The sequence below is a fragment of the Miscanthus floridulus genome, chromosome 2, assembly GCF_019320115.1.
Source record: "Miscanthus floridulus cultivar M001 chromosome 2, ASM1932011v1, whole genome shotgun sequence".
Lineage (NCBI taxonomy): Eukaryota > Viridiplantae > Streptophyta > Magnoliopsida > Poales > Poaceae > Miscanthus > Miscanthus floridulus.
The window spans coordinates 56,706,219-56,731,954 of NC_089581.1; the positions used below are offsets into that span (position 1 = coordinate 56,706,219).

The following is a 25,736-nucleotide window of genomic DNA, read 5'->3' on the forward strand; positions in this document are numbered from 1 at the left end:
CTCACTGTAGATCACCCCTGGAGGAAACACGCCGCGCCACTATCCACTTGTATCAGGCGCCGCAACCAAACCGTTCCGCTGTACTCCACATATAGCAGTAGTGTGCATTGTTGCGACCAACGTAACCATTGTACCTCACCAGGCATAGAAGCCACAACGACCTCACCAAAACTGACCATCGCTAAGCGAGACCAGTCGCCGTGGCCACGGCCGCGATGAACCGCCACAAGCCAGCTGCCGCTGCCGCACCAAAGATGCACCGCCAACAGTGTGGAATTTTTTTAGAATGTAATAATTTTACTACAATTTTTTTGGCTGTATGTTTATAAATCTAATAAATTTATAAACTATTAATGTGTGCATACAAAAATAATATCATCCATACTTCCAATATATATATATATATATATATATATATATATATATATATATATATATATATATATATATATATATATATTTGAAAGACATTGATAGTCAAGTATTCAGAATCTTGAGTAGAGTCTGGTCTAAAATGACATGCGCATAATTATGCTGACTGGAGCCAGTAAAATTATATTAACTTTTGTTTAAATAAGAACAGTTTCCACAATAATATGTTAAATAATTTTATTTGTACTAATTAAGTAATTATAGACTCCTTTTGAAGCCGGCAAGTCATTAAACTTTGCAATACATACTAGAAAAAAGGTAAACCATTTATTTTCTCGAATGCGCAGGAGAGCTGCACATCTTTGTATTATAGAGAGAAAAGGATCGGCCTCTTACATGAACACCACCACCTCACTCCGGGCCGAGCCATGAGGGGTTGAATGAAATAAAATAGGTTGCACTGAATAAAAAAAACCAAGGAAGAGGCTTACCAAAAACCTCCCAAACTAGTTTAACTAGCCCAAGCCATGACCTAGATTGAGAGTCCATAGGCCTCGTGCGCCTGCCAGACACCACAACCTCTCCTCTTCTTTGAAAGCCTGCGAGAGGCTACGTCAAAGACACAAGCATTCCAATGCTTCCAAAGGGTCCATGCCCCTAGGTTAATAACCGTGTTTAGCCCCTTCTTTCCCTTCGACAGTTTCTTGGTAGCTAGGTACTCGATCTTGCAGGCCCAACGCAGATACAATCCGGTACCAAAAATCCCGTGCAAGCACACAAATATTAAGGAGATGTTGGATGTTCTCCTCCTCCTCGTCACAAAATGGACAGTGACTGGGATGTGGAAGTCCTCTCCACGCGAGTCTGTCAGCCGTCAAGCACCTATTCTTTATTGCCAACCAAAGGAAGATTTTGCATTTCGCTGGAGCCCATGATCTCCAAACTCGACGCCAAGGCTGGAAAGTAATTGAACCATTAAAGAAGGCCTGATAGGCAGACTTGGAGGAAAACTACTTGATGCTTCTAGTCTCCAAAGGTGGATATCTGCATCCTGGGTTAGTATTGTCTCCTGGAGGATATCCCACAACTAAAAAAAAATTCAAACCATCCAACCAAAGAGAGTCCTCCGCTGATGTCTGTTGGCCAATCATGAGCTTGTAATGCTTCTGCTACTGTACGACGTGTGCGAGTATTCTGCAGTACAGTGGCCACCACAGTCGGTGCAATATCTTGTAGCGAGCAGCCCATAAGCCATCGATCTGACCAAAAAAGCGTGTTACGCCCATCTCCGACCTGAGTCTCCATCACAATGATGAACATGACCGTGGCATTTGGGTGAACCTGTATGTCCAGATCGGCCCAGGCTCTGTTGGGGTTTGTCTTTTTGAGCCACAACCATCAAATTTGGAGCGCCCAACCCATGAACTCCAAGTTAAGAATACCAAGGCCACCATAATCCAGGGGTCGCTCGCTGCACCTTATCCCAAGCGACTAGGCAAGAACCTCCATTTACTATTTTTTGTCCCTTCCAAGTGAAAGCTCTTCTTAATTTATCAATGGTCCAAACAAACCACTTGGAAACCTTGATAGCGATCAACACATAGATGGGAATAGCAGATAACACAAAACGTACCCAAGTAACTCTACCAGCCATATTCATGAGGGAAGCCTCCAAGCCGGCAATTTACCACCAATTCTTTCTATCCATGATAATAACTCAGCCTTCTTGAATTGTTTGTTCGAGACAGGTAACCCCAAATAAGTGCAAGGAAAAGCAGCAGGCGTACATGGAAGGGTAGATGACACCATCTCCGAGTGCGATGGTTCACATTTGATAGGAACAACACAACTCTTTTGCAGGTTATAGTGAAGACCAGATGCCTTACCAAAATTATGAAGAATTTCCATTGTCAGTCCCATCTGTTCCTCAACCGGCCGGATGAACAAAGCGACATCATCAGCGTACACCGAGATGTGCTGCCTAGGATTATGCCGAGATAGAGGTTGTAGAAGATCCGGTTCTCCGGCTTTGTAAATAAACTGTTTAGCGCATCATTACCAATATAAAAAGCATGGTCGAGAGGGGGTCTCCCTAGCAGAGCCCTCGTTGGTGACTGATTACATCTCCGGGCTCTCCATTCAGCAGCACTCGAGTCCAAGATGTAGTGAGCAGATTTAAAACCAGGTTGCGCCAAACCTGTCCAAAACCCAAGTACGCTAGAATTTCCAATAAAAAAGCTCAAGAGACTGAATCAAAAGCTTTGGATATGTCCAGCTTTAGAAATATACTTGACACTTGATGTCGATGGAGAAGTTTGATTGTTTGCTGGACCAAGATGTAGTTGTCATGGATACAATGACCGCGGATAAATGTGCTTTGGTTTGCAGACACCAATCTATCCAGGAAAAAGTCTCACAAAACATAACCATGAGTTATTATTTCGAAAAAATAATAATCATCACTAATAATGATAGACATGGGATCTAAACTATTTTCTATTTCACATATGTCAATTTAATAAAAAGTCTAAAGTAACACCTTAAATCTATATCTATGTTAATTAATCACCTCTGCTATTCTAAAATAGTAACATCATGTAACCTCTTAATATTCATCTAAATTGTCCATATATGCGAGTATTAAAAATGACTATTAACCCTCTAAATCTGCTTCAAAAATTGTCTAATAAAAAGATCCACACTCCTATATATGTATGCTTTTATTTACTGAACATCTACTGATATAGAAAGAATTAAACCACGATGTACATGCATGATGTGTGCTAACATACAAAAATTGTATTTATATATACAGGAAACAATAGGGATATCCAGTACACTATGGTTTTAGCTAAACACATGTGGAACAGTGGAGGTGCGATGCAAATGGAAAGCAATGTGAATAGAAATAAAAGAACATACATTTTTTTTGCGAAATAAAGAACATATAAATTAATCTGTAAACCAACATATGAGAAAGAGTAAATATAACAATTTTGATCAGTTTTGGATCCTAAATTTATTTATGAACTTTTAATTAACGCTATATCTCTTAAAAATATGGCCGAGCATATGGCTCGTTGGGTTATTGAATTAAAATTTCATGCGTGAGTATCTAAAACTGTTTCTAAAGACAACAGCGAAAAAATACTGCTTCGCGACTCACCCTCGCGTCTTGCAACTCGCAGCGCCGCCGGCCCCCGCCTCCACCACCGCTGGTTCCCCTCCCTTCCCCTTCTGGCATCTCGCCGAAGGCCTGAGGGAGTGGGGATCCATCGTTTTTAATAAGTTTTTCTAGTATATCGAGTCCTTAGGGTTTGAGTCTCTCCGTACCAAGTTGCTTGGTATTAGGGATTTATCTCCTCCTTCGCTCCGGTGACGGCGAGGGGGCAGGGTGGATTCGTTTTCTCCATGGCGGCTCTATTCAAGATGAGGGCGACAACTACGACATCAACATCTTCCTCGGCATAATGACATGGAGACTTTTTCTTTCCAAACGGCGACATCAAGGTGGAGACGATATCGACGCTATGGAATAATTTTCTCCGGTCTCTTTTCCGTTTTGTTGTGGTTAGATCTGGCCGTAATGAACGACTAGGGAGAATATGTTTTAGATTAGGCTTCCTCATTCTTCGGTGGCAGAAAGAAGATGTAGACACAAGAAAGAAGAAGTTTTTCAAGTCCACCGCCTGCAGGAATGTTGGCCGTCGTTCGTTGGGCATCTGTTTCTCAGGCCTTTTGCCGAGTGTTTGCCTGTGCGGTCATCCATACGAAGTGTCGTACAAGTTTGGATTTAAGTTTTGGAGCTATTCATAGCGTGGTACAATTTAGATAAAAATAAGTTTCTAGATATATGTAATGTATTCCAGAATTTTTGTAACGCAATGATTTATTCGGCTATAATCTAATATAATTCTTCTTTCGTCTAAAAAATCTGCATAGGAAAACAAACTTTGTTGGCCGGCATGAGCTTGGTATAATTCTGTTATCTATCCACATCCGGACAGATTTGTTTTTCGCTCCGGACAGCCGGCCAGGTGTCAGAATCAGGATGGACAAATATATACTACTATGTGTCTATGTGCACACTAGTTGCGTTTTGACCTTTATTATGTTTCTAATAATGTGCTGGACTGTGTTACTCCCTTGGTCCCACAAAAAAATATCATTCTCACTTCACGAGAAGCCAAACATAATAAATTTTGACCATTTGTATATAAAAAATATTAATATTTCTAATATATAATTAGTACCATTAGATAAATCGTTGAATATGTTTTTATAATAAATTTATTTAGTGATACAAATGTTTCTAATATTTTTTATAAAGCTAGTTCGAACTTGAGAAAGTTTGACCAACATGTATCCTATAGCGTCATTTTTATGGGATGGATGAAGTATGTCATTTAGATGTAGTGCCTTGGAAGATATGCAGAGGACGGTAAATTTTGGATATGAATTCTACCATTTAAAAAATGTACAAGATGTTTGAATAAAGTGAGACATAATTACCGGTGTTACATATACAATCATATATTCATATGTATTACACCTCGAATAGGACATAGATATATGAGTGGCGGAGGCTCCTACATAACATCAACTGTTTACATGTGTGATGGTGCATAGGTATACAAGGAGGAGCCTTCGGATCCGACCGCTGGTGAGACGGAGGCCAAGATGCAGGAACACCGAAGAGAGCCTTTGCCTCTGATCGCCAGTAAGGCGGAGGCCCAAGCACAGCTCTAAAGATATCCGGAGGAGTTCCTTGGCGGAGGTCACATAGCGAAGACGGAGGCTCAGGCAGCTCGGGCGAAGACCATGTGATCCCCGCCCAAGAGAAGGGAGCTCCTTGTAGCGCTGTGGCCCAGAGTCGGAGATGGGCTTCCCACGGCCCCATGGCTAAGGCCCAAAAAGCAAAGGCGGTGCAGGAGGAAAAGACCCGAGATGCCCCTAAAGATTTGTACTAAGTCTAAGGATATTCTAGGAATGTAACTTAGCTGTCATAGGACAAAGATGTACAATGGAAAATAGCAAACAATGCCCTATAAAAGGGGGAGCCAAATCCTATGTAAAGGAGGTCGGTGAATCCATTTATGAAACCCTAATTGAGTCTGGGCCCACATAATTCACTCACCTTCTCCATCTGTCGGAAACCTAGTTTTCCAACATTGGCATCCACCGCGTGTAGGCCAAGCAAAACCTACAATGGCGAGAAAAAGAGTAGCCTCCGCCAGGACACCTTCGGAGCCTTCTAGAAGGGGAAGGCCCAGGCGTAACGCCCGTAACACATATGCTACTACTACTGAAGAGCTAGACATAGAAGAAGATGCTGCGGAGGATCAGCCTGTGGCTACCAAGGAGCAACCGGTGCTAGAACCAACCCTAGAGCAAGTGCTTCAACATCTCCAAGCCTAGTTGCAGAGTATGCATCAAGAACGTGATAGGTTGGCAGCAACCTTTGCTGCATACTAGAGGGCAGTTCAGGCATCACTCCGGGCAGCGGAGATCAAGCAACAGTTAGTTGTCTTGCAGGCGGACATACAAAGCATGCAGCCCAACCACCCTCTTTCCAACACACCTAACCAGTACCACTTAGCAAATCAAAGCCAACCTAACCCTTCGCAAGGTATGGCCGCCCAACCAACCTTCGCCACACCTTACACCTCACCACCAGTCCACAAAACTATAGACTCAAAATCTCCACTATCCAAAGGAATCCAAAGCTCACCTTGGTCTTCCTCCTACAAACCCATTTTCCTACCCAAATTCAATGAGAGATCAGACCCACGCTAGTTCATCATGAGCTTCAAGGCAGCTGTTGCCTCCGCAGGTGGGAATGACACTATTTTGGCCAAGTCATTTGTTATTGCAACAGAGGGTGATGCATTGGCATGGTATTCGATGTTGAGACCATGTTCAGTATATTCCTGGGAAGACCTCCACATCAAAATCATAGCCCACTTCAAAGGGTTTACCACTAAATCCTTGACCTCGATGGACTTGTTCCAGTGCAAACAAAATCAAGGAGAGGCTCTAAGGGACTATTTTTAGAGATTTGTGCAGCTAAAAGCGAAGGCACCAAATGTCCTAGAAGATGTGGCAATTGAAGCTGCAATCAAAGTTCTCTGCATCGGAGCCTTCGCAACTCATCTAGCTTGGGAAAAGCCAAACACAATAGAGGAACTATACAATGAGTTTGAGAAATATTGTAGGTCAGATAACGACCTTCGCAGAAGGTTAGAAGAGCAAAATCAGAACAAGCAGTACCAAGGGAGCAGCAGGAATGCTCAAAGGGGCAACAGAAGCCAAGGCTAGTCACAGCCTCAGCAAGCACCAGATCAACAAGTTTTTAATATAGAGCAGCATGGGAACAACCAGCAAGGGCAACATATGTTGGAGGCAGCCCCAAACAAAGCACCTTAGAAGCAGTACGAGGGCAAGAAATACAATCAAAGGAAGAACTAAAACAAGAACCAGGAACCAAGACAACAAAGGCAGTATTGTTTCTTTCATGGAGAGAACAAAGGGCACATCACCAGAGATTGCCCAAATGCGAAGGAAACTCAAGAGAGGATAAAGAACAGGGCAAACCCTCAACCTCCGCCACAAAAACCCGCAAGAGAAGTCAACCATGCCTTCATTACACCCCCTTAGTAGCCATACTGCCCAACTACCCAAGCCTAAACTCCAATCAAACCTATCCATCCACCTTAGCAGCCGCCTACTACCCTAACTTCTTACCCGCATGGCGACCAAGCACCTAGCAGCAAGGGTGGGCTAGTAACCAGTGTGCAGAAGCCAACCTCACCTATATAAACCCATGACCTTCGCACATAACATTCATAGAGACAAACTAGACAGCTCAAGTTCACAACAGACAACTTGAAGCACTACCTCCGCCACCGCCCCCATCGCAACTGCCATGCCCAAAAATGAGCCCAACACAGAAAACTAGCTCAATCCATATACACCACTACCCACCATTGGCATGATACTGCCAATAGCCAGAGGCTTTTCAATGGAATTTCAGATAAAGAAGCAGAAGAAAGATCATCTCAGGCTTGTCAACAACATTGCAATCCAGGGCCTAGTACAATGCACAGATTGGTCGAAGACACCCATTACATCCTCAAAGCAAGACCTCCAATTGGAAAGCTACCCCCATGCTGATGCCATGTCGATCAAGGCCAACATAGCAGGCTGGGAAATTAATAGGGTTCTAATAGATTCCGGAAGCTCCACAGACATCATCTTTGTAAATGCCTTCGTCAAGATGAAGTTGAGTAGAAGCCAGCTGCAGCCTTTGGACCCTCCACTAATCGGGTCTGGAGGAAAGAAAATTGATGCACTGGGAAAAAAATCCGTTCCAGTCTCCTTCGAAGGCCAGGAAAACGCAAGAACAGAGTACGTCACCTTTGACGTAATAGATCTCTACTACCCATGCAATGCCATCTTTGGCAGAGGGTTTGCAAACAAGTTAAATGCAGCCATCCACATAGGCTACTTGTGCATGAAAATGCTAGCTTTGCATGGCACCATCACAGTCCACGACAGCCAGAAAGAGGCAAGAAACATAGAGAGAGACATCTACAAGTCGCATCGCAATATTAACTCTGTCGAGTCGACCAAAAGCAACGTACCGGAGCCTCCGGATATGCCGAAGGGGAAAAATAGATCCCAATGATCAAGAAGAGACAAAATCAGTCCCATTACAGAATGTAGTGCCAGATAGAAAAGTCACTATCGGAGGCAACATTTCAAAATAAGAAGAGGCAGAGCTCATAGATACCTTAGCCAATAACAAGGTTGTCTTCGCCTGGTCAGCCTTCGATCTGAAAGGAGTCAGTAGAGATATTATTCAACACTCTCTTGACATCAACCCTAAAATGAAGCCAAGAAAGCATCAACAAAGGAAAATGTCAGAAGACAGAATCCTAGCGGCAAAGGCAGAAGTGCAAAGACTATTAGATGCAAATGTCATCAGAGAAGTCAAATACTTAGAATGGTTGGCAAATGTAGTATTGGTACCAAAGAAAAATGGGAAGATGAGGATGTGCATAGATTTCACAGACCAAAACTAAGCTTGCAAGAAAGACCCATTTCCGCTACCAAGGATAGATGCCTCCGTGGATAAGGCGGCGGGCTGCAAACGTTTTTCACTCCTAGACTATTTCTCAGGATATCACTAGATTTGGTCAACAAGAAAGATGAAGAAAAGACAAGCTTCACCACACCCTTTGGAACTTATTGTTACATCAAAATGCCTAAAGGGCTAAAAAATGTGGGCTCAACCTTCGCTAGAATGACAAAAGCGGTTCTTGGCCCTCAGCTACAGAAAAACATCATAGCCTACGTCGACATATTGTGGTGATGAGCAAGAATGAAGAAGATCACATTGCAGATCTCATAGAGACCTTCGCCAATCTCAGGGCAGCTGGGCTCAAACTAAATCTAGAAGAGTGTGCCTTTAGCATGAGCAGAGGCAAAATGCTTAGGTATATTATAGGACCCAAAGGCATAAGAGAAAATCTAGGAAAAACTAAGGCCATAATCTCAATGGTAGAACCATCAACCAAGAAGGAAGTCTAGAAGCTCATAGGAAGAATAGCAGCACTAAACAGGTTCATCTCAAAGTCAGCAGAGCATAGTCTCCCATTCTTCAAAGCTCTAAGAGGCAGAGACAAGGTAGAATGGGGGCCAGAACAATCAAAGGCTTTCTAGCAGCCCAAAAGTTACATGGCTACCAAACTCTTGGTCACAATACCTATCGGCGCGAAAATGTGGTAGCCGCGCCGGGTGGACACGCAGCAAGCCGGAATGATCTGGAGTTCTGCTTGGCTTCAACGTAGGACCAGCCGATCCTATGAATTTCCCAAAGGCATACCAATCAATTTGACCTACAATTGACAAGGAGAGAAAGTTTATTAGTAATTTAGGGTGGAACATGCTGGTTTTGACCAGACAGTTCCAAGTGTGCCGCTCCGGGAGCAGCCAGACGGGAAAATCAACTAAATAGCCAATACAAGAAGAAATCGACTGTTACGGACTGTAATGCTCGTGGGTCATGATTGATTTTATAGTTACGAATACAATGCACCCAGTTTTAGTGATCGTTTCCCTTGAGCTATCAAATATATACACGTCGAAGATACATCCATGGCTAGATCAGATTTAATCAATGTATGGTGCAAAGCCAATGAATTCGGTAAAAGGGATATGCCATGCAAACAATCGACTATTTAATATAAAAGGATCTACAAATTGTCTAGATCTAATTTATTACCACCATAGTGTGGTTCAATCTGATCGATGCAGCTATGATGACGACGATAATCTAAAACCAGAAAGTCCATAAAACCAACTATATGTCAATAGGTTCATAAAAGCGTGCCATATCTGTGAAAGCACAGGCGAATCGGCTAAAATATCCAATTCTGGTAGAAAAGGGATTACAACATGTGAACAATCGACTTTTTAATATGAACAGATCTATAAACTCATCAAATCTTACCTATTATCCTTAACAGTGGGGTTCGACCGTATCGATGGCAGCTATAATAAAGATAACAGATTAAACATTTAAAATAAATAGATCTATTTATATTTAACAAAACCATGAGGACATACTATAAGCGTTAAAGTACGGGTAATCGGCTATTTAGCCGATGCAAGCATAGTAAACAAATAGAGTACATACCTCGATCACAAATAAAACCACTAATCGATGATCTCTAATCTAAAGTCTTACTAGTGAGGTTCGACCGGATCAATGCAGCTATGGTAGTGTCATTAGATTAGATCTCATTAACCAGTGAATTTACCCAAGATCGAAACATGTCTTTGAATGCGTACTATGCACAATCAAGATCGAAGTAGAACGGCCGATAAAACATAATCCATCGTTTGAAGTAAAAATTATCGCAATATAGCAAAATAACGATGGACTAAAAGGATGTGAGGCTGATCTAGATCGATCTCAATCGGGCAGGTTGATATTACTGAAATTGATAACAATAAGAACATCATCAAGATCGGTAACTTAATGAATCTACCCGAAGGATGCCACCCTTAGGTAGAGCCGATAACTTGACCTTAATCTAATTCAAGCAGTGGAGGTCGAACTTAACCGATGCAGCCGTACTTGAACTAGATAAGGATCGATAACTAACTTATATTAGAGCTCATAAGAGATCGGCAGGACCGATGCAGCCTTACAAACAAAAGTATAATCCATGACGGTACTTACAGACAAGCCAAAGGTCGACCGGATCGATGCAACCCTACTTTCTGAAGAACTCGCCGAGATCTACAGTACTCCTATTCCTAAGGGTTGGCGTGACGCCAAAAAAAGTAATTGGTATTGATTGATTGGATGTCTCTTACAATAACCGGGGTCTAATATTTATACCCAGAACTTAAACATGAATCCTACTCAAACATGACTTATTACAATCTTTGGAATAAAAGAAAACATTCCTTATTTAAGATAACTTGGACCCTAATCTTTCCCCTTTTGTAGAGTCCGACATGTTTCCCCCGACGCCATTTGTATGTAGTCCATTGATGTTATCTGCTGAGGTCATCCAGAAAGAGCCGATCCCAGTACCGCATCTAAATCAGCTGATATCAATCCTTATACAATCGATTCCTTGATGACACAATCCTAGAAGCTTCAAGTTCCCGCGTTCTTCTCTCCAAATTTTGGTGTAAACAATACCAGATCCGGAGGCACCACTATTGTTATATGTCGTAGCCTTCGACCACGCAGTCAGTTGAGTGCTCGTTCAGGAAAAAGAAGAAGAATCGAAGGTCATTCAACAACCTATGTATTACATCTTAGAAGCGCTATCAGGTGCAATGTTGAACTATATATAAATAAAAAATATAGCCTACACAGTTTTGATCTTATCCAGAAAGTTGACGAATTACTTCCAGGCGCCCAAAATAATAGTGCCATTATCACAGCCGCTCGGTGACATATTCAGTAACAAAGAAGCCTCCGAAAGAATAGGGAAATGGGCAATAGAGTTGTCCCAATATGATCTCAACTATGTGCCAAGAACAGCGATAAAATCACAAGCCTTAGCAGATTTCATGGCAGATTGGACACCTTCAGTGCGTCAAAGTTCACCAACTCAAGCTCAAATCTAGACACTATATATAGATAGTGCCTGGGGACACCTGGGAGCAGGAGCCTCTGCCGTGTTGATAGCACCATCTGGCCTCTGAACCAAGTACATAGCCAGACTAGAGTTCAAAGCAACAAACAACATTATAGAGTACGAAGGCCTCATACTGGGACTCAACAAGGCGAAGGCACTTGGCGCAAAAACAATATTAGCAAAAACAGACTCTCAGGTTGTGGCCGGGCAAGCCAAAAGAGAGTACATAGCATGAGAGCCAGAATTGGTCAAATACTTGGTGACAATAAGGGCACTAGAGTGGAGGTTCTAGGGGTTCGCCTTGAAATATATACCAAGGGCAGAGAATTCAGAGGCCAGTGAGCTGACGATGGTAGCAGCAAACAATCTGCCATACCTAACGGAACATTCTACCAGGTACTCTAGGTACCAGCAACACAAGCAACTATGAAGGCATTCAAGCAAGTCTTACTCACAGAGTCTGAAGACTAGAGGTAGTTGATCATCGATCAGATAAACAATGTTCAGCACTTAGAAGATGAGGCAAGCATAGCAAGAATGGCCGCTAAGGCAAGAAGCTATACACTAGTAGATAGGATCCTATACAAAAAAGGTGTAGTCCAACCACTGCTCAAATGCATAACCCAGAACAAAGGCAAGGAACTCCTCTGAGAGATCCACTCTGGAATTTACGGGTCTCACATAGGCCCCAAGAGCATTGTCTGCGAAGGCCATCAGGCAAGGATTCTCCTGGCCCACTCACATCAAAGATGATGCAGAAGAAATTGTCTATGAAAGCCGTAGTACAACTCATACCACCCACTTGGCCTTTACAAAGATGGGGCATGGACCTTGTTGGGCCTTTGCCACCTTCACAAGGGGGAATAAATTTGCAGTCGTAGTGATTGAGTACTTCACAAGATGGATTGAGGCAAAACCACTAGCAACCATCATGTCAGAATCTGTAAGAAAATTCTTTTGGCAAAACATGTAGATTTGGAGTGCCAAGGACCCTCATGGTAGACAATGGAAAGCAGTTTGATTCAGACAAGTTCAAAGAGTTCCGCAAAAGTATGGGGACAACATTAGCCTTCGCCTTAGTCTACCATCCAGAGTCAATCAGAGCAGTAGAAAGAGCTAACAGAACAGTATTCTCAGCAATATCAAAGACATTGTTCAACCTCCGCAAGGGAAAATGGGTCCAGGAATTGCCGAAGGTGGTGTGGAGATATAGCCGATGGAAACAATCAAAGGCACAAGACTGGAAGCAGTACAAAACATCACCAAATACCAAGAGCAAACTAAGAAGTGGAGAGATAGCCGTGTAGTTAGAAAACACATATAGGACGGAGACCTAGTCCTAAGAAGGAAGCCGAATGCGGTGAATGCAAGAAAACTCTAACCAAAGTGGGAAGGTCCATACACGGCGAAAGTCGCCGAAAGGCCAGGGTCATTCTACCTAATAGATGGCAAAGGTAGAACAACTACTCACACCTAGAACATCGACAATTTGTGTAGGTTTCACATATAGCTGTAAGAGGATGGCCTTCATGGAACTATAAGCGAAGGTCACCTCAAGTTCTTTTCCTGTATTTTCCATTTTCTTCTTTACACTTCATGCAAAAGGGCCTGTACTCTTTTCCTCACAAAAGGGGACTCCTAGCAGAGGTGTGGTTTTTAATGAGGCAGGACCCATGTAAAACCCTCTAAAATATAAAGAGGAACCCCCCCCGCACTATGAAAAGCGAAGGTCGAAAGTGGCTAGCAACGGAGCCACTACATTCGACAAACAACATCACGATAAACAGAACCTTCCATTGCCCATAGCCAAAGGCTACAAAGCATGGAACGTACTCCGTGGTTAAACCAGCCTGCAACCTTAACAAAGCCCTGTCTGCAATTAGGCATCAAGGAATTATCAAAAAATGGCCAAAAGGCCACAAACCCGACAAAAACCTGCCTTCACTTTAGGCATCGGGCGGAAAAAGTCCTAGCGAAGACCTGTTTTTATCAGGCACTAGGTGACAGACAGAAATTAAAGACTAAGGTACAATATAATTAAAAAAATCAAAGATACACCAAGTACAAACAAATCTATCAATCTCATTACAACATTAAAGCGTATCCAATCAATAAACCTCGACCAAGTACTAGAATTTATTAAGTATACAAGCATAAGACTATAAAATGCCCCCCCTGCACTAGCACTAGTCAGTGCATCACTATATCCCTAGACCCAGAGAGCGCTAGGGGGGAGGTGAAGGCAAAGCAAACTTACCACATTATAGAGCAAGATAAGAAAGCAATGGAGGTGGGAGTATCCTTAAGAACAAGAGGGTCATAGGATACCATGAGAAGACTCGTAATTATAGCAGCTCGCACCACCCAGCGAAGACCACGGAGAGATTGTACGCATCTACCACCAGGTGATGTACAGCCTCTAGTGGGTGTTGTGCAGCCATACATTGCCAAGAACCAGTCAGTATTAGAGGTTGCGAAAGGGTATCGCACGAAGACTCGTAACATTCCCCCACAACCGAAGATACCTGCTAGCACGGCATGGCATCAACCATGTTTGACGACAGCGCAACTGCTCTAGCATGGCCGAAGGCAACTAGATGCTCATCCAGGCGCAAGCAAAGACAACGCTCAAGCATGAGGTCAAAAGCCTCTATTGCTTGCTCAAATTGCACTGTGTCCTCTGGCGAAGCACCAAGATCGAAGACTAGCACCTCCGATGAGAGCTCAAATTGTGCCAAAGCCTTCGCAACAACTACAAGATCAAATATGAGCACCTCAGCTCTGTCGCGCTGACATGCTAGAACCTCCCTGGCAACAGCTAGAGACCAAAAAAGCAGTGGCTACAACAAGAAAGCAAGCGTCGGAGCCTCCACACAGGACGCAAGGTCGAAGACTAGCGCCTCAGCTCTTCTATGAGGACGTGCAAGCTCATCCCCAACGGTAGCTAGAGAAGAGAGAAGCAGAAGTTAGAGCAAGAAAATAAGCGCCATCAGCTAGAACTCTTCAGCCTAAATTGTAATTGAAACAAGATTTTGCAATCAAACAAGTGTCCATCCAGAGTACAAACAACTTTATTCAAAGGAAACAAACATAGTTCAACAAAGCGCCTTACAAGCGCAATCATCAAAACGAAAATCAAAAGTATACCAAAGCCAGAAGGCAACTACAAGGCACATCGCTGAAGGCATTAAGACCTACTATCACAAATTACAAAGGCACAAAGGCCACTAAAATAGCGTAACTTCAAACACAAAAACTAAATGGGTGGGCGAGGTCCTCGCCAAGCAAGAGATCTAACAAACTCTGCGCGTTTGTTATCAAAATCATACGTTACGAAGGCAAGCATCTCAAAAACAGAAGGTCTTGGGAAGGTTTGACGCCAATATTCCCATAGTTCACCACTAACATAAATGCCATCTTGATACATAGTCAATGTTAGCACATCCTGCATAGGCCCAAAGGAGGAAACCTATGTAGGACAAATGTACAATTAAAACCCAGACAGTGAAGGCACCAACTAGATACTAAAAGCTATCATGTACATAAACAACAAGTTATTGGAATCCATCGCCTCTGGCTAAACCTAAGACTAACAACTAGAAGCCTAAACACTACACCTCTGGATCAGCAGGAGGGGAGGCAGCTTCCCCATCTTTTTGGCCTCAGCGCCACCAAATGGAGCCCTCGGGGTCACCGCTGCCTTAGCCTTAGAAGTTGGCACCTCCGAAGTAGTATGTGTAGTCTCCGACTTCTGTAATTCTTGCAAAAAGTAAGACTCATGAACATAAGAAACAAAGCAAAAAAAAGGTAGCAGAAAACTACATGGGAAAATCAGCCAAGGAAAAAGGGCTAACCATGACGCGCCGAGCCTCCGCCATTGATCGAGTGTCTGCACGGCCAAACTTCACCCAGAAGGACTTCATGAAATTTCGGACCGATCTTGCAAGGGCGTGGGAAGTTTCCCCAAGTGCGGCCAGGCTCTCAATATCTTTCTTTTCAAGGCCTTCGGTGTGCGTACAACCCGATTGCGCTAGCATCTTCGACAAATTCGTGGCAGCAAAAAGAGCTCCAAAATCAAAAACCCTGCCAACAAAATCTGGAAGCTTGGCAAAATTGGACTTCAACCAAGAAAAGATGTTGTACGCCGAGGTCTCAGGGGGAAGTAAAGAGGTAACACCCCCAAACTAGCCAAGCGCACCAATATAAAGCTCAGCTGCGCCCAGCCCAACAGCCTTGGCATCCTCCAACCGCTTGGTCAGCATATCCACCTGCGCCTTCAACGCCATGCTTGACTCCCTTTCTGCATCTACGTCCTTGTGGAGGTTCTCGGTAGTCTCAATGGCCTTCAGGGCGTGCTCGACAGCAAGTTACTTAGCAGGCTTTGTGCCCTCAAGATCCTTGCCCAGGGACTCCATTTCCCCCTACAAGTCTTGAAAATCAGCACGGGCCACATGAAGGCCAGTGACCTCCTCTGCAAGCCGGGTCTTCTCGGCCTCCACCACCTCCACTTATTTCTTCAACACGTCAATGGCGATGTCGAGATCAATAAACTCCTTTGTCCCCACTCCTCAAGAGCCTCTGCCATGTGGCGATTCTACAAAGTAGAGTTTCAATACTCTGAAACCAAAAGAGTACCCAAAACAAAAAAGGGGGGGCACTCACCAAGCACTGCTGCTCCAAGTTGTACCGTAGCAGCTGATAGAACTTAACCTTCACAAAATGATGGCGAGCCCGACCTATCAAAAAATAAAACATAAGCAACATAAGACAAAAACATAGAACAAAAAGCGGACGGCACAGTCAACCTCCTATCTCCATGTAAACAGTGTGGAGATGCTCCGCCCACCCACTTAGTGTATTCGCGGAGCTTGCTAAAAAGAAAGCCTAAAAACCAACAAATAAAGGGAAGATAATGAAACGATCAAACCTTCGCCGCCGAAACGACCAGGACCCGAAGGCCCGGCCCCTCCCATCAAAAGTGGTGCCTTCGGACCAACATCCAACCCAATCTGGGCAAGGTCCAAATCAGCCAGCACAAGCATCTCACCTAGTAGGGGAGTCTGCATAGCCTTAGTCAAGTCACCTAGAAAAGTAAAAATGAAAAAGTTTAATAGCAAAAGATAAAAAGAAAACACAAGGTAAAAACCAAAAGCAAGAGAACACTTACCCAAAAATAAAGTAGCTTTTGCAACATCCATCTCTATGTCCACCTCCCACTGCGAACCGACCGGAGGCGTCAGATTTAAAGGCCGTGCCGGGGGCGGCTCATGCTCAGGCTCATCTTCAGACTCCTCAACCAAATGAGCCATCAAAGGGTGGCGACCCGCACTCCTAACCTCCGCATCATTAGGAGAGGTGGCATTATCTCCACCACCATCCTCGCCCTCAGAGCTGGATGACTCGTCGCCTAACACACTAGGCATAGGTGCCACGGCGGAGGCTTCAGCGGCAGTGCCACCACTCATACCTCCAAGTGCGGTCTGAACAAAGTCATCCCCCTCAAGGTCAGCAAAGGCCGCAGAATGCTCGCTCTCCATGCCAGCCGCCGCAGAAGCAAAGCCCCCATGAGTTCTCTCCACGACTTCTTCAGCGGCGTCTGTAGAGGCACCGGCGGAGGCAGCATCGATCCTTCGCTTCTTATTGACGGCCTATGCCGTGCCGGTACCACTCCTTTTCTTTGACTCAGCTGTTGTTGTATTATTCTTCGCAGCAGCCTTCTTGGCCTTGTCCTCAATGGACTTCAGCACCTTCGTAGGAACCTTGTGTTCCTCCTGGTGTATCCCCAACTCCTCAAACACACGGTTGAGCCAGGGCATCGTGCCTGCAATGGACCTCCACGCGAGAAACTCCTTTTTAGAAATATCACCAACAATAATTTCTCATGACTCTTGCTCCACAATAGCAGCAAACTCCTCCGGAGTTTCATCTTCCGACAGCTTTATCCCAAAACGGGGAAAAGGGACTCCATCAGTTGGGCCATAAACAGGGAGGTGCACCATCTCCACTTTGAACGAAGGCCTAGATTTTCCAAGAGGCCAGAACTTAGCAGCCAGCATCTCCTCCACAAGATCATGGCCTCCGGAGTACTGGCAGGCCAAAGCGAAGGCCTTGTCATAAGCCTGTCTATGAGGGGTAATCTCACTGCTGGGTGCCACCTTTGTCAAGGGCTTCATCTCTATCATAACAGAGGCAATAGGATACCTAGTTACCTTCTTCCCATCCTCATGGGTAGAGGTAACGCTGAAGGTCTGCACATAAAACCAATAGCACATCAAATTCTTATCCCAATTGTTCTTCTGGCAATATGAAATTTCCAACCCAGAATCCCCTTACTGCCTCTTCACCATGAACGCGCAACTGCCATACCGAGCTATAAGCTCATCATCACCCACCTTCTTAGGCTGGCGCTGAAGCTCGTAGTATTCACAAAAAGTGTCCAGATCCGGCTCAGCGCCATAAGACTCACAAGCCTAGCAAAACTTACTCAAAGTAAGGAAACTATTAGGAGTAAGATGGTGAATCTACACATCAAACTTCTCTAGCACTTCACGAAGAAACTTAACAGAGGGAAGACGAAGGCCGCAGGCAAAGTAATCCCGGAAGACGACAGCATAGTCCTTACCGGGTGAAGGAACCGTCTTGCCCTGTGGAAGCTTAGCCCAGCCCTGAGGAACACAGCCATCTTTCTCGAGCTCAAGGATCATCTTTTTGGTCATGAGCGAAGGCTCAAAATCCCAGGTCTTGCCGGCCATGACCTCCGCTTCTTCAGCCCCAACCAAATCAGCAAGTGAGGCCTCAACACCAGCCAGATCCTCCTCAAGCTCCTAGGCCTTTGCAATAGCAACCATGCACTCCTCAAAGCGCGTAGACCAACCACTAGCCCTAACACCGAGTAGGTGGGAATAGGGACCGGAGATGGTAGCCCAGCGAGGAGGAGGGCTGACAGCAGAAGCCACCTCTAAAGCACAAGAAAGACCAAAGGAGAAGCAAAGGCAAGCCGCTACTAAGCGAAGGCTAAATGCGAAAGGAGGCTTGGAAAGTGAAAGGGGAAAAAGCGATGGTTCAGGTGCCATGGGGGGGGGGGCTTCACCTACCGCCCCCTTATATAGGCCATGGGCGGACGTTTCAACTTCTGTGCTCAACGGTCACATCCGTTCAACAACGCACCAGTTCCTGAGCCACCACAACCAATAAGAAAGCGACATGTCACAGCCACAACGGTCTGATCCGAGTGACCCACGGGGGAAAGGGGGGGAGCCTCCGCAACTCAATATCAACGGTAAAAATTGAGGGCCACGGCCCACTCGCATCAGACCATGGCCATAAGGGGGGAACTGTTGGGACATATAGATATATGAGTAGCGGAGGCTCCTACATGACATCAACTGTTTACATGTGTGATGGCACATAGGTATACCAAGACGAGCCTTCGGATCTGACCGCTGGCGAGGCGGAGGCCAAGACGCAGGAATGCCGAAGAGAGCCTTCGCCTCTGATCGCCAGTAAGGCGGAGGCCCAAGCATAGCTCTGAAGATATCCGGAGGAGTTTGGCGGAGGTCACAGAGCGAAGACGGAGGCTCAGCCAGCTCGAGCGGAGGCCATGCGATCCCCGCCCAAGAGAAGGGAGCTCCTTGCAGCGTTGTGGCCCAGAGTCGGAGATGGGCTTCCCGTGGGCCTGCGGCTAAGGCCCAAGAAGCAAAGGCGGTGCAGGAGGAAAAGACCCAAGATGCCTCTAAAGATTTGTACTAAGTCGAAGTATATTTTAGGAATATACCTTAGCTGTTATAGGGCAAAGATGTACAATTGAAAAATAGCAAACATTGCCCTATAAAAGGGAAGCCATATCATATGTAAAGGAGGTCGGTGAGTCCATTTATGAAACTCTAATTGAGTCCGGACCCACATATTCACTCACCTTCGCCTTGGGCCTCCGCCCAGGCGAAGGCCCTATTATCCTCCATCCGTCGAAAAATATAAGTCGGCTTCCTGTTTGAATTCTGAACTTCCATGCAAATCTCTTCTGACTCTAGAGTAGCAGGCCAGGTCAAATTTCAGTAGCACTTCTCTCGTTCTGGCAGTCTGGCACGGAAATTGAACTCATTTTTTGCCTCATACCATATGCATGGTCCCCGAACTCTTCCGAAGGACGGACTAAGTCTAATCAGCTTCCAAAACAAAACAGCGGCTTGCCCTGCTCATAAGATGTTCTCGCATGCGCAGGAATTACCGCTTGCACATCCGTTGTTCTTGCATGCGCAGGAATTACCAACAGGATACGGTAACATCGCAGCGAGCTGACAGCCTGACACATGCCATCACATACAGATAGCTAGCATTCCTGATACAGGCATACAACACACTTTTATTTCAGATAGAGTTAACCAGGTATCGAGATCAACGATCTGAGAAGCGAGTGCACGCCTATATATACGCCCCACGAGCCAAGGGGCAGTGCATCCCAAGCACCTCGATCGAGCTCATTAGGAATAAATAAATTGCAATGGCGAAAGCTAAGACTGCTATAGTCATCGTCATCCTAGCTCTGCTTCAGGTATCATGGGCCACAGCCCGGAAGCTCGATAACCGCGGCGGTGGCATCTGGGCCACAGCCGGTGGCCGTAGCGGCGGCACCTTTGCAGTGATGACGGTGAACAGGTTCCAGAAGGGCGAGGACGGTGGCGGCGCAGCAGCGTGCGACGGCAAGTTCCACAGCGACGTCGACCTGGTCGTGGCGCTGTCCTCGGGGTGGTACGCAGGAGGGAAGAGGTGCCACAAGAAGATCCGCATCACGAGCAAGGACACCGAGCGCACCGTGGAGGCCCAGGTTGTGGACGAGTGCGACTCCCACCACGGCTGCAAGAACAACATCGTGGATTCCTCTCCCGCCGTCTGGAAGAAGCTCGGGCTCCATACTTACTTCGCCGAGGTCCACATCACCTGGTCCGACGCCTGAATTCAATTCACACGCCACGCACCGAGTTGGATCTTAGATGGGTGTGCGCCGAGGGGCTGTCTGGGAATACCGTCGACCGTGCGGATGTATCCTACCTCCAGTTACTAACTACACTCTCCACTTGATAGCGGAGAGTCGAATAAAAGTTTCCATTCACGAGGGTGCAAAGCAAACTATTGCTTTGTGTATGTGTGTTATTTACATGTAAAATCTTATTCGTTCATATATATACTCACATGTCTTTGTGACTTTGATTTGTTATGTGTTAAATATTATGAAATGATAATGAAAATAACACCACTTATAGCGAAACGCTCCCTAGATTTTCCAACAAGCAAACCATCACATAACCTCCGTGACTCGTTTTTTTAGAAAAAAAAAGAATATTCTGTTAGTTTGATCTCCACTGATTGGCCCAACGGCCAATCGGACCTTGACCGTGTCCTGATCGGGGACGCTTAACCGATCACTGGTCGGCGGGCCCCTGTCACATATCGCTATAAATAAAGAGAGAGGTGGGGCCAGGGGAAGTGTGACGAGGTTCGACGCCGCCACTGGACCCTACCGAAGAACCCTAGAAGACCCTCCGATCGACGGCGCGCTGCAAATGACGGAAAGCGCTGCCAGCCGCGCCCTGCCTCTGGACTCTAACGGGCTGCACTCCGTTCTTCCTCCTCTACATCCTCTGCCAACCCCGAAGGTATGGGACTCTCTCTCTCTCTCCTTCTCTCGTAGCAAGTTCTAAGTCTAATTTGATTCAACCGGTAAGAGTTTAACCCTCCTATCTACACCTAAATGATCCCTAAGACTTTAGAATGGTATCAGATCCATCGATCTAGTGTGTAGATAGTGTCAGGGGTAGCAGTGTAGAAGTAGATGAGATAGATCCGGTTCGGATCGAAAGAAAAGGGAAGCAGATGATTCATCGAAACCTAAACCCTAATCGGGGTGAAGAAAAGAACAGCAAAGGGGTCTCGGTTTCGAGAACAACTTGAACCCTAACCCTAACCCGCGAAGACAAACGGGGAAGCTAAACAGTAGGGCTAACCCTAACCCTAACCCTAACCCTAACCCTAACCCTAAATCGGACCAGCTCCGAGAAGAAAAGAAAGAAGGGATTACGATCTTGAATCAAAACTGAAAAGCGAATCGGATTAATCCTAACCCAAAAAAAACCCTAACCCTAACTCGCGACGAGGAAGGGGAAGAGAGTGAATGGACAAGGGGAAGGAGCTCCTACCTGAGGTCTGCCCGTTCCGTCTCCACCGCCGGTCGTCACATGGACGCCGCGCGGGAAGTCAACCCCAGCCATCGGGGCGAGAGAAGCGCTGCCGCACGGTCTCCGCCTCGGGCTCGGGCCAAAGGGCACCACCGTGGTGCCGCTCGATGGTGTCGCGCGCGGCTCCAGCCGCACGCGTGCGCCTGCGATGGGTGCCATGGCGGAGCCGCCATCCCCTGTGTCGCGTTCGCCTTGAGCTCGGCTACGCTCTATCACTCGCGGGACTGAGAAAGAGAAAGGGGAGAGGAGAAATGAACCTAGCGTTCTGGGGGAGGTGGTCGAGCGCCGGTTTTGTTCGCCCGAGATCAGTGCGTGGCCTTCGATCTCAGATGGATGGTGCAGATCAACCGGACTAGATTGAGCCCACGCGGGATAGCGCAGCAGGCGACTTTGTCAGCCCAGGCCCAGGTTGCGGCCTGGGAGGCGCCACGGGCGCATGCAGAGGTAGTGGGGCCGGGCCGTTTTGCCGGTTGGGCTGAAGCACAGTATTGAGTTTGAGTCCATTTTTGTTTTTCTTTTTCCAGTAAATGTTTATTTCCTGGAAAATGATTAATGGCTCAAAGAAAATTAGCAAAGAGAATTTTCCTGTGGGTAAAATTCACCAATTATGTTTATGTTTCCGCTGCGAAGTTTAAAGTTTATTATTTTCTAATTAAATTTGAACCAACAGGGAGAATTTAATTTGAAGAGCAGTTATATTTAGAAAAACTATGATTATGTTTATCCTCTAATTAAATTGGAACCAACGGGAAAATTTAAATTAGAGGAGTAGTCTATTTTTTGTTTAAGTAAGATTATGGTATTGTTATTTTCTAACCAACGTTGATGATGACAATATTATAATGAATTCAAGTTTGAAGTTTAAATCTCTAATAAATTTTACATCAACGTGGTCAATTTTTCAGAGAGTAGATAAGGACCAAGAAATGCTCCTGAACTAAAGAATGTATTTCATTATCAAGTTTCCGCTGCAACAATGATGATTATCTTCCAATTAAATTTGAACCAATGGGAGAATTTAATTTTGAAGAGTAGTTATATTGATTTCAAGTTAATTTATGGGTTTTATGCATTAATTCCATTTTCTGCCCAACGGTAATGTAGAATTGTTACAGAAGCATATTGTATATTTTATTTTAACCGACGATATCACTCGGTTGCATGCCAACGGGCTGCAATGCTGGGGTATGTGAATGGAAAGGCTTGAGTCAAGCCAATTCAGGACAATTTTTTGTTAGTTTATCAATTTTCTGATTAAATTGGAACCAACGGGAAGATTTAATTAAAAAATAGAGTATAAGTGAATATTTTAGTCGTCATGACTAAGTTTTTATATAGATATATTCCGCATGGGGAGAAGTTTTGGCATAGTACTTATGCTAGTCAATCATGTATGGCGGGAGAAGTTTTGTGATGATTCACATATTTTGTATCCTGCATAGCGAGAGAAGTTTGGGTAGCTCTTATGCTGTCCTAGTATTGACCTTGGCATAATAGAAATACATCGTCATGGTCAATACTAACCAAAAGATAAGAAAAGATGCAAGTGTAACTTGCAAAAGCACTGCTAATGAAAGACCTCGTTGAGTTCTCGAAGTGAAATAAGGAAAGTGTACTCCTATACAAATCAAGAAATAACTATGTTCGCATGACATAATCATGTGAATGAAGTAAGTTATATATGTCTCCTCGTTCACAGGTTTTCTTAATGGTTCTCGAAATTATGGCAGTAAAGTTCATGCCATATTTCGAAGGGGAGAATATTAAAATTAATTAAGAAAAATACTCTTCATTAAGAGTGAGATAAAGATTAATTAGGAAAGATACTCTTCATTAAGAGTGAGATAATGATTAATTAAGAAATATACTCTTCATTAAAAGTGAGATAAAGATTAATTAAGATATATGCGACCGTCGGAGGAGTACAACGGTCACAACAATGATACCCTAAGCAGAGAAATAGCTAAATTACTAGGCCTCTTAAAGTTTCGACAGGAAGATAGCGTAGTCAGCCTCAAAGATGTTGAGTTGGTGTTTAAAGCGCCATATGAGGTTTTAACAGATTAAACCCAGAATAACATATTTGAAGATACACTATCTTTAGAAAAGATGGGAAGATCTGGGGGAGCATGGTATGTAGAGGTATGTAGAGACCTAAGACTTGAGGAGAAGAGGGACTGCGTGCCCACTCTAGTAACTTAGGAGCAACAAGTTTCTCAATATCCATTGATGTTGTATGACTAATACAACACCTGTTGTTAGCTCTTTGAAGAAGATGAATAATGTAAATAAGGATCTTGTTATACAGAAGCATGTAGAATCAATTGCCTCTTGGCAAGATGAATAATATAAACAAGGATCTTATTATACAAGAACCTATAGAATCTATTGCCTCTTGGCAATGAAGAGCAACAACAGTCCCATATGAAAGTGCCAGTAGATGAGGCCCTAGAAAGTCTCAAAGAATTAGTAAACCAGTTTTTCTGAAGACTATGAAGTCTATGTTAGTAAAGAAATTCAAATGGAGGGTGATCCCACCTTATTTGAAGAAGCCATGAGAAGCCTTTACTCATTTAAATGGCAAGAAGCTATGGAAGTTGAAATGAATTCGATGAATACCAATGATGTTTGGGACTTAGAAGAAGTTCCTAATGGAGCCAAGACAGTAGGCTGTAAAAGGGTCTACAACACAAAACGTGACTCCAAAGGGAATGTAAAAGGATATAAAGCACAACTTGTAAGAAAAGGCTTTACGCAAAGAGAATGAATAGATTACAATGAGAGTTTTCTCTCTAGTCTCATGCAAGGATTCTTTTAGAATCATAATAGTGTTCATGGCATATTACGATTTAGAGTTACATTAGATGGATGTAAAGACGACATTCCTCAACGAGAATTTATATGAAAACATTTACATGGCACAACCCAAAAGGTTTTGTCATGGAAGAAAATAACATATGGGATGTCGCCTGTAGAAATCCATTTATGGGTTAAAAGTAAGTCTCTAGACAGTAGTATTTGAAGTTGATGAAACAATGAGAAAGTTTGGGTAAAGAAAATGAGAAGGACAATAGCATTATGCGAAGATCAAGAATGGAAAAATCATTTTCCACATCCTGTGAATAGATGACATTCTACTCACTAGCAGTGATGTTAATCTATCATTGGAGAAGAAGAAGTTTTGTCCTCAAGTTTCAATGTGAATGATCTTGGTGAAGCTTCATTGGTTCTAGAAATCAAAATTCACCGAGATAGAAGAAAATGGGGTATTAGGACTATCGCAAAGGCATACTTAAAAAAGATTCTAAAGAAATAAAGTATGCATGCGAGTAAACCTACACCTGCTCCTATAGTCAAGGGTAATAGATTTGGGAACTTTGAGTGTTCCAGGAATTGATATGAGATCGATCAAATGAACATGGTTCCATATGCTTCAGTTGTTGGAAGCTTGATGAGTGTACAAGTACAAGTAAGAACTTACCCTAACGTAGTTTACATATCCGGGATATTTTGGCAGAAGTCCAGTCTAGATATAGATCATTGGAATAGAGTTGAAAATATCTAGCAATTTTGCAAAGTGTAATAGGCCTCATGCTGAGTAAGAAAGAACAAGCACTTTCAAATAGTTGAGGGTACAAATGTTAAGTCTTGGCGAGATGTGTAGTGAAATCCACAGCAGTTGCTAACACTCGCATTTGGAGTATTATCGTGGAAAAGCTCCAAAGAAACAGTTATGGTGTCATCAGTGAGGCACACCATAGTATAGCTTGACATGAGGCTTAAGGAACAGACAAAAGGAGGTTAAGAGAATTTATACCTAGATTTAACAATGGTAGACAACAACAATAACCATTCGAAGTAAGTTAACTCCAAAGACAACATGTCAAGTGTGCTGCCAAACACATTGACACTAAGTTATATGTTGTAAAGGAGAAAATTCAGAATCATTTTAAATGCATTGAGCACA

At 44.2% G+C, this 25,736-nt stretch overlaps 1 protein-coding gene across 1 annotated transcript; it reads left to right on the plus strand.

The window, feature by feature from the left end:
- The first annotated feature begins 20,037 nt into the window (after positions 1-20,037).
- LOC136538879 (putative ripening-related protein 6) lies at positions 20,038-20,490 on the plus strand. Its single transcript, XM_066530815.1, has one exon. It carries the CDS (start codon positions 20,038-20,040, stop codon positions 20,488-20,490), a length of 453 nt encoding a protein of 150 aa, XP_066386912.1.
- Positions 20,491-25,736: the final 5,246 nt, after the last annotated feature.

Bases quoted from the DNA above. Each gene is read 5' to 3' on its own strand.
- LOC136538879 (XM_066530815.1), top strand. From the start codon at position 20,038: ATGGCGAAAGCTAAGACTGCTATAGTCATCGTCATCCTAGCTCTGCTT.